Genomic DNA, 10,391 nt, shown 5'->3' with positions numbered 1-10,391 from the left:
CCAGAAATCTCCTAGTAGTTTCTGGAGATCACTGAATAGTTATCCATCGAAACCTTACGACGTGAGAGAAACCCGTGAAGATCCAGGATAGAATAGGTCTTCAGCAACCCATTCTTGTCATAAAAGGCGACTATGCTTGTCGTAAAAGGCGACTAACGGGATCGGGTGGTCAGGCTCGCTGACTTGGTTGACACATGTCATCGGTTCCCAATTGCGCAGATCGATGCTCATGCTGTTGATCACTGGATCGTCTGGTCCAGACTCGATTATTTACAGACCGCCGCCATATAGCTGGAATAATGCTGAGTGCAGCGTAAAACTAAACTCACTCACTCACTCACTACGACGTGAGAAATATTAACTTTCAAAATTGATCTACATTTTATACGTCACTAAAATTCACGTGTGTTTGGATCCTGGTATTTATCCATATCCTTTCATAATGAAAGAGGATGCAGGCAAGGTGTCCCTCTCTCTGTATATCCCTTCCTTTTTGTTGCTGACATTTTCCGTAATATGTTTAGAACTTATAATGGGATAAATATTCAAAATACTGATAACAGGCTCGTACATAGATTCTGATGATACCGAAGTACTTTAGATGGAACAGCATCAAGCATTCGAACTGATTTAGACAACCTTTACTTATCTAAAGAAATGTCTGGCCACAAGATGGAGCTGTTTGTCTAGTTAATAAAAATACAATAATGTATTGTCATGTCGATTACGCATTTTGGATTTTCAAAGTATTAAATACTGGGACAAAATTCAACAGTAAGCATGAAATATCTGATGTGAAAGATGTGGTATAAATAAACTTATCAGGAAATTATGGAACATATGTGGTTTGATAATCACTTTTAACAATCAGATTCATTATAAACAGCTTGGTAAATATCAAAATAAATTCCATTAAGATCGAGGTTACAAAAGCATGTCTGTCTCTTTCATTAACATAAAATGAAAGTAAAGTACATGTAGGTAGACAATTTAAGCTAACCTAATTAAAACTAGTAATGTGCCCAAAGTATGTTCTAAGCGACAAGGACAGTTAACACACAGTCTTGGGAGCAAGGGTGTATTTAGTTAATTTCAAATTTGAGATATAAAGTAGGAAAATGCTATATTATACCAAAGGAAATTCATATTGCATAGTTGATTTGAACTTAAATGTGAAAAATAGAGTGTGTACATGAAGAATAGAGGCAATAAGACAATGTATTATTGGGTAGAAAATGTACAAGAGACACATATGCATAAGATTATGAATTATATATAACACAAAATGGTAGTTTTTCGAAATGAAACATGGTGGTGTATGCTCTTTTTGTAAATCCTCAAGTGAAAGGATATTCATTGGTTGAATTGAATGGGATGTTGCTAATGGTTTCTGGAGAGAACTGGATGTTTGTTTGTTGTTTAACGACACACTCAGCAATAGTACCACTAGATGGTGGCGGTCTGTAAATAATCGAGCTTGGATCATACAATCCAGTGATCAACAGAATGAACATCAATCTACGCATTAAGGATACGATGACATGCGTCAACCAAGTCAGCAAGCCTGACCAACCGATCCCTTTAGTCGCCTCTTACGACAAGCATGGGTTACTGAAGACCAATTCTAACCCGGAGAGAACTTGAACCACCACTGAACCAGCACCTTTCATGTTTCATGTTGCTGTAATTTTCCCTTGCTCTCTGTTCTTTCAACAATTAGTTAAATCAACACGCGGCATTCACCTGTCTGGCATAATGAACTGACCCAAAGGAGAGATTACAGGGTGGAGTATACAGTGTGAGATTAAGCTGCATAGAGTATACAGATGAGAAGGGAATAAGATTGTGCTGTTGTTATTCAGGTTTTGATCATTCATTTTAAATAACTGAGATGAATCAAATGTTGAACTAGTTTTTTTTAGCTTTCTGATGTACATAGTAATAATATATTTGGCACATCGTAATAATATCAGTTGTAATAGTGTTAGAGATAGTAAACTGAGATAAATATTTTGAGATGATTTCGGGTGCTATATACGGGGGGCTTTCAAAAAGCAGCCAGCTTTTTAAACTATATTCGCGATGTCCAATGTTTGAATAGCTTCCATTTTAATCTTGAAGAAATTATTAGCAGAACCATATCCAAAATTTCACATATCACACCACATTGGGGTATAGTATTTCTTTAACAAATTGCAAAAAATGAAAAACGAACTGTCATTTAGGACCTCTTGGATAATGGTATGCCTTCAGATAATATCATATAAAATATGTTCAGTATAGTATTGGATGACTACCCGTCATAATCAACATTTACAGGTTTGAATTGTTTGATTTACATTAAGACGGGGGCTGTTTTTCAAGGACACCCCCATTTTAATCTTTCAAAAACTGTGTCCAAATATTCATGCTGACACTTTACAATATATTGAGAGCTGACATTTGTTTGACCATTCAGTATTTAGTTTGAACCCTTGGCATCATGTACAATGGGGGTGTTCTTGTATGAATAAGTGAAAACATGAGAATAAGTTATGTCCTTATGATTACGTCATCTGAAATCTGTCTCCAAAACAAGCTCTTTCAATAAACACGAAGGGGAATCACTTTAACTAGCGACTGTAGTTTCAAATTGCTTTTTTATGCACTTTAATATCCAAATTTGATTCTAGCGGACTATCCCAAACATGCATATTTTGTTTCCTGAAGTATGTGATGCATTTATTGCGGATTTTGCGTTGTTTGGACGTACCAAGGTAAAAAGTCAAACAAAATGGAGATCGTGAGGCTGGAACATGGCAAAACCAATTTGCTTGATGTTGACAGATAATATGTAGAAAAATATATATAAATTTGTTCTTATATGTTATGACATTATGAGTGAGTTAATATTTAACGTCAGATCGGCAATATCTCAGCCATATCGTGATATGACATTATGATATTAAATGAAGTTAATTAAACCTCAAGTTCAATATTATTGAACTTTTGTTAAATTTTTTAAATTATCATCAATTAAAACCATTCTCTCAAACTCTTAGTTTGGTAAATGCTCCTTGAAATCATTTTCTTAAATGCTTAGTGTTTCCTCTGGTCCATTGTATGAAATAGGTAACAGCCAGGAGATTAGCAGTGCACTGGATCATGAACTTTGTTGTTATAGGCTGTAGGGGTTATGGGATGTAGGGGTTTTGGGAGATCCGAGGTTACCGTTCTTTCTACCAATATGAAATGACATAATCACACATTACTGTGAAAGCGATCATCAGTATGATAAGTTTAAACATCTGTTGCAATTTCAATAAATATAATTACAAGAAAATTATAACAACTTGTAAGCAGCATTGTGTACTATACTAACAGTAATACATAGAGGGTCTGTTGGCGTGTAGCTGAGTTAATAATTTAATGTCTCGTGCATATATAATTGGTCCTTTTTTGCAACACACACATATGATCCATTGCATTGCGAATGTAACTTTAAAAACGCGATTGATAATTGTTCCTGTACATTGTTCAAAACAAAACATGTAATGAAAGCACTTAATGGTATATAGCCTGTCCTTGAAACGCAATGGCAAAATGGGAACATGTCCACTCTTGTCGCAGTCAGGAGATTTGTTGATGTCATGGAATCTTCTAGTCTGTCGTGTAAGTCAACTACCCGTCTGTTTTCACATTGTCTCCATCCTCTTCGCCAAACTCTGACTGAGCATGCACGTGTATGCTGGCCCGGGTGACCTCCGCCACTTCTAGGTCTGTCGCCGACAGCGCATGCACGTGCTTGTCTGGATCAACGGTTATGTCAGTCTGAGTCCCTTGATGCACTGTAACCACGCGCTGAACATGTGGAACCCCAGGCTGATCCTGCTGAACATCGCGCTGAACATGTGGAACCTCAGGCTGATCCTGCTGAACATCGCGCTGAACATGTGGAACCTCAGGCTGAGCCTGCTGAACATCGCGCTGAACCTTCAGAACATCTCGCTTCAACCTGATCGGTTTGGACACGAATATATATACCCTGAAACAAAGACTCGGCGTGACAATTACATCCTTTTTAGGATTACCCACGTGGAACATATAGGTGATGATATTTTCACAGAAAATATAATGATAGGTAAAGAACACACACACAGCTGGAGTGAGTGGGTTTAGTTTTACGCCGCACTCAGCAATATTCAAGCTATATGACAGCAGTCTGTAAATAATTGAGTCTGGACCGGACAATACAGTGACCAACAGCATGAGCATCGTTCTACGCAAATGGGATACGATGACGTGTCAACCAAGTCAGCGAGCCTGACCACCCGATCCCATTAGTCGCCTCTTACGAAGATCAATTCTAACCCAGATCTTCACGGGCCATACAGCTTGAAGGCTATGTGATGAATTACCTACCTGCAGTAGATAAACTATTGCCATGTGCAAACAATTAGCACATGTTGTACTATATTCCAAGGCAGCGTGTAAAATCTGGGTCAGACAATCAAGTGATTGATGTTGTGAGTACCTAATCACAACTTTGGGAGATCGCTGACGCACAATGGAAAGACTGATAATCCAATGTGGACGCCTTTTCCAACCAGCCCAGTTTCTAATCACGAATTTCCACATGTTGAAATACCGTTATATGCTTAAAATACTTCATCACCTTACCATCAGAACGAGGAATATATTTTGTTTTAAAACGGAAATGACTTGAGAAAGACGTGCATTAAATACTCACACAAGAAGAATAGCAGCGACGATATATGTGCCTCCCAAGACGATGAACACCATACCTCTCCAAACCACCACCGTGGCCTGGTAGATGCCATTAAAGACAGAAGTCCCCACCAACGAGCACATGGTCTCCACCACAGCTAAACTGGCAAACAGGGAACCTGCAACAATGGTACAGCTTTATAAAGGACTGCGCTTTTTATCAGAACGACGTTCTCTTAGTGCTTCAGAGTGGCCTGAAAATAGGTTGGAATGCTAAGGCACATAATTAACTTCCTCATGCCTCGACTGAAGCTGCCGGGAACATGAACATACAATGTGCCAGTATACCGAGAAAAGGTTATCCAATGTAAGCAAACAAGTGGGAGGAAACTCATCCCATCCGAGTCTACACGGGTTGATTATACGATGAGCATATACGTTTCAAATATGAACAACAGAACATGTATGCTTGCTTACAGTAAACATAAAATGTCTTCCTGACAGAGGTAGCGGTAATATTCTTGACCGAGGCAATGGTTATTTCTTGGACTGATTGAAGGAGCTTCATTTGACAATGTTACATGCTATTTTCAGTACATTCCCCATATATGTTTGCTTACTGTGCACCTATAATGCATGTCTTCTGACCTATTCTTGACAGAGGCAATAGTTACTTATTTTGGACAGGTAAGTGTTATTTCCTGGACTGAGTGAAGGAGCAGCTGCTACTTCATTTGCATTGTTACAGGATATTGTCAGTACATTCTCCAGTAAACCTCAATGTCTTCTTACTAATTCCTTACAGAGGAAGCGGTTACTTATTCTTGACCGAGGCAATGGTTATTTCCTGGACTGATTGAAGGAGCTTCATTTGACATGATACTTTCAGTACATTCTTAAAAGTATGCGGGCTTACTGAGCACCTACAGTATATGTCCTCTTACCTATTTTTGACAGAGGCAATGGCTCCCTATTCCTGACAGCTAACTGTTATTTCCTAGTCTGGGTGAAGGAGTAGCTGCTACTTCATTTGAATTGTTATAGGATATTGTTACTACATTCTCCAAGTATGCGGGCTTACTGTGCACCTACAATATATGTCTTCTTACCTATTTTTGACAGAGGCAATGGCTCCCTATTCCTGACAGCTAGCTGTTATTTCCTAGTCTGGGTGAAGGAGTAGCTGCTACTTCATTTGAATTGTTACAGGATATTGTTACTACATTCTCCAAGTATGCGGGATTACTGTGCGCCTACAATATATGTCGTCTTACTTATTCTTGACAGACGCAAAGGCTACGTATTCTTGACAGGGGGTAACTGTTATTTCCTGGACTGAGTGAAGGAGTAGCTTCTACTTGATTTGAATTGTTACAGGATATTGTTAGTACATTGTCCAAGTATGCAGGCTTATCTGTACACCTATCTGTACAATATATGTCTTCTTACTTATTCTTGACAAAGGCAACGGATATTTCCTAGACTGAGAAAAGGAGCGTCATTTGACATAATACATGATACGTGCACTTTTCCTTCTATGCGTTCTGACCTTGCTTGTTAGCCGGTGCCATCTTTGACATGGTTGAGCGAACTACTGGAAACAGCGTGGCAGAAGGAGTCTTGATGCCCGCAACTGAAAGAACACTGAAATTCTAACGAAGTCGTAAAATCACACGCAAGATAAGAAATGAATTAAAAAAAAATTAAAACTTATTTTTAGCGGTTTGGTGTGTCAATGTTCAGTTATTATTTTATTTTGGAAAGATCCGCACAGACTATTTTCAACAATAATGGAACATGACCTGGTCTGAGCGGAGACAAATGAACATTTTCTGGTACCGAAAGTGAAACCGGATTATTATCAGACAAAATCACCGGTCCCAAGGAAAAATGAAATGACAATATTTTACGATGTACTTACGCCCATACATCATCCAGTCTTTGCTTACAATGGACTGAAGACTGTCTGCTAAGCCTATGGCCACTGAACCAATCACTCCGATCACCTCATCAATACAGCAACACTGTAACAGTCGCGTCAACGGAACCCCGATCACTTGTTGTGCTACAGAGCTGATTGTACTGTAGTAACCTATTTTCTCTGGTGTCCAGCAAAATGGAAGGTTCAGTTTGAAAAGTGTGTCAATATTAGATGACCCAACGGTTGGCAAGGCTGTAAAAACGAATATCAAGATAGCTAATACGAAACACAATCTCTTTCGCTTAGTGCCCTCTAAAACATAAAATCCGAACACTCGTCGACATCCTTCTAGAGGTGTTATCCATTTGCTCTTTGCCTTTTTAATCCCATTTCTCTCTGGCAGTAGTGTCACCACTAGGAGAATGTCCACGAGAACGATCAGCGTGGCAGTGAGTGTCGGGTAGAAGAAGTTCACGTCTTGGATGAAGTAGCCTGTTGCCGTTTCTGAGGCAGCAGATCCTATGCTCTTAAAGAACTCCACGAAGGCTATGCCCATGGTTCGAGCACCTGTTGCTGGGGTGTTGTCAGCAGTATAGGCAAACGATGCAAGGAGCATAGCGTAATAGGTCCCTGATATCCCTTCTAAACCTTCTGGAAGAAAAAACCAGTTGATATCCAAGTTCCAGTACATAATGACTGCCGTCAATCCAAATCTCAAACAGTGACCAGTGAGTGGTACGACAAAGAGGAGCTTACGCCCAACAGAGTCTGAGTAGGAACCAAGCATGATGTTACTGACGATGGCAAGACTAGTTCTCAAAAATGTGAACTGCATTTGTTTGTCTGCGGTGACCTGCTGTGCCTTCTCCTGAAGGATGTAGTCTGGGTTTGACGTGTTCAGGTAACATGTTTGATTCATTGGGCCTTTCCCTGCAAGAGTTTGATTGCGAAACTCGTCCTCTGTCACCCGTTTGTAGAGATACTGGCTCATCGCTGGCGAAAACATCGACACCGCAAGTGTTGATATGAACAATATCATATTTCCTAAGAGGAGATTCTTGATTTGAGATTTCTTGACTCCAGATTCCGCGGACTCCTCCACCTTTTGCAGGAGCGGTTCTGTTTCCATGTTGTGTGTTGTGCAGTGCTCACTCCACTACTGGCGATATCTCCACATATGTCGTCACATGATATGACATCACATGGACATTCCTGTATAATTTAACCCGAACAACATTATCTATATTTTTTATATGCGACATGATACCGGTACAGTGAGTGTACAACGTTTACTGACCCTATTAACAGATGAAGGAAAACAGCTTTGTTGAGTTTAATGTCATATTTCCTGTTTGATTCTATTCCCTTCCGTATGTAGTATTTAGACCATACGCTGCATCCAGGTCAAATGGGATCAAAATCTCGCGTTAATTTGAGGAGTATGTAGATGGCTGTGCAATGTTATCAGTATCTTGTTGGTGATATGTGTGTCATTGTGTTGTTGTCCTCCTAAGTATTGACCTGAGTGAGGCTTACGTCTCTTTAGGTCAATGAGTGAGTGAGTGATTGAGTGAGTGAGTGAGTGAACGAGTTTAGTTTTACGCTGCACTCAACAATATTCCAGCTATATGGCGGCGGTCTGTAAATAATTGAGTCTGGACCAGACATTTCTGTGATCAACAACATGAGCATCGATCTAAACAATTGGGATACGATGACATATTTCAACCAAGTCAGCGAGCCTGACCACCCGATCCCATTAGTCGCCTCTTACTACAAGCAGGTTACTGAAGATCAATTCTAACCCGGATCTTCACGGGTTTACGTCTCTTGGACTTTTGTATGAGATAAAAAATCAGCGTCAGCTTGTTGTAAAACGCCACAATGTGATGCGGGTGTTAACCTTGACCAAATTGTTGGAGGTAGATAGATTGATTGTTGTTTAACGCCGCACTCAGCAATATTCCAGCTTTATCAAAATTGCTGTAACCCACGAGGACTGATAGCAAACCAAGAAACACAACCAGGGCAACTGTTAAGATATTAAATGGTGGACGCATGCTTCAATAATGTTTAATTTCCAGTTTTTGAGTGAGTTTGTTTTCACGGCAGTTTGAACAATATTTCCGTATTTTCTAACAGTGAGTTACTATTTCCAACAATTTTAATACACACTGTTGTAATCACCATACTGAACAGTGACCGCACGGCTGAGTTTGTGTTGCATGTGTTAATTAAATCCAGTTATTGTCGGACAAAAGGTACAAAAGTGTTTCTCGGAATCATGAGTAAACAGCTTGGTATGTCGGACAAATACAGCAACCCAGTGTCAGTGACCGACATAGTCTAAGGGGGATAACTCTAGTTTCCGGAAGCGATGACTAATGTCAACTCTGTCAGTAGTTAGGGAATTGTACAAGCGAGTCCAGTAATTCCACGCGTCCGGCAATTCTGCGCAGGTGCACTAGCGTACTTCCGTATCGAAGGTCAACATCGTCTGCTACCACATTTGCGCTTGAAATCAGGACATTTCTACAAGGGACTGGCTTTTAATCACTAAAGGTAAGTAAATAACAGTAATTGACACATAAATTGACAGTTTTATGAAAATTCGTTTTCTTCAGATCTTTAGACCTTTTTCTAAATTATTCATTATGGATTTAATATCAAACTCTCTTCCTTACATTGATGAAATGATTTTGAAAATAATCTGGCCCTAATACGCTCCCATACTTTGGATCTCCAACTGGATGTTATGCGCATCAGTTGCTGCGCAGAATTACCGGACAGCAAGTGATATCGTCAGAACGCCGGTAAGGTCAACCATATGGCATAATGCAACGTTAGAATCTTATAGTCGTCAATAAATCTTGTATTTCTAGGTAAATATGATGCATACCAGCATGTTTAGTCATGTAAACCACAAAAAATAAGAGACGTTAGTTGCCGTGTTGCGATCGATGTCGTTAGGTGCGCGGAATTACCGGACGGCATTGTAATACTGCTGAGTAACTGATAAGTAAATGTAAGTAATCGAATGTTGTGTACATGTGACAAGGATATCTGGTTAGGTTGTAAGGATGTAACGGATGTTGTGCAAAGCGGTTGTTTTATGAGTCTAGATCTTCTTTAGTAATAAGCACAAACTAACTTATTTTAGTCTAGCTGTTTTCAATTCTACGATCTGTAAGTTTTCTGGGCCATTTCTACTTTAGGCGTGTTTGGATCCTGTATTTATCCATATCCATTCATAATGAAAGAGGATGCAGGCAAGGTGTCCTCTCTCTATGTAAATCTCTTCCTTTTTGTGGCTTACATTTTCCGTAATATGTTCAGAACTTATAATGGGATAAATATTCAAAATACTGATACTAGGCTCGTACATAGATTCTGATGATATCGAAGTACCTTAGATGGAACAGCATCAAGCATCCGAGCTGATTTAGACAATCTTTACTTATCTAAAGAAATGTCAGGCCACATGATGAAGCTGCTTGTCATTAGTTTAATATAAAAATAAAATAATGTATTGTCATATCGATAACGCATTTTGGATTTTCAAAGTATTAAATACTGGGGCAAAATTCAGGAGTAAATATGAAATATTTGATTTGATAAATGTGATATAAATAAAATTATGAGAAATAATTAATGTGTGGTTTGATAATCACATTAAACAATCAGAGCTGTCATAAACAGCTTGGTAAATATGAACCTAAATCCATTTTGGATTTTCAAAGTATTAAATACTGGGACAAAATTC

The 10,391-nt window shown here is 39.1% G+C and overlaps 1 protein-coding gene across 1 annotated transcript; it reads right to left on the bottom strand.

The window, feature by feature from the left end:
• Positions 1-3,660: 3,660 nt before the first annotated feature.
• LOC124283219 (solute carrier family 46 member 3-like) lies at positions 3,661-7,757 on the bottom strand. Its single transcript, XM_046719249.1, has 4 exons — positions 6,629-7,757; positions 6,257-6,340; positions 4,730-4,886; positions 3,661-4,024 (listed from the first exon to the last, which is right to left on the bottom strand). Exons 1-4 carry the CDS (start codon positions 7,755-7,757, stop codon positions 3,661-3,663), a joined length of 1,734 nt encoding a protein of 577 aa, XP_046575205.1.
• Between the last annotated feature and the right edge of the window lie 2,634 nt (positions 7,758-10,391).

The sequence above is a fragment of the Haliotis rubra genome, unplaced genomic scaffold, assembly GCF_003918875.1.
Source record: "Haliotis rubra isolate DU_JTF1 unplaced genomic scaffold, ASM391887v1 Scf310, whole genome shotgun sequence".
In the NCBI taxonomy this organism is placed as follows: Eukaryota; Metazoa; Mollusca; class Gastropoda; order Lepetellida; family Haliotidae; genus Haliotis; species Haliotis rubra.
Note: the sequence above shows the minus strand (reverse complement) of the source record. Positions and strands in the feature narration are given on the sequence as shown.

Bases quoted from the DNA above. Each gene is read 5' to 3' on its own strand.
- LOC124283219 (XM_046719249.1), bottom strand. From the start codon at position 7,757: ATGGAAACAGAACCGCTCCTGCAAAAGGTGGAGGAGTCCGCGGAATCT. The intron at 4,887-6,256 runs GTCAGAACGCAT...CCATTGTTGCAG, and splicing joins GGCACCGGCTAACAAGCAAG to GTTCCCTGTTTGCCAGTTTA. The intron at 4,025-4,729 runs GTGAGTATTTAA...TCTTTGTTTCAG, and splicing joins GTCGCTGCTATTCTTCTTGT to GGTATATATATTCGTGTCCA.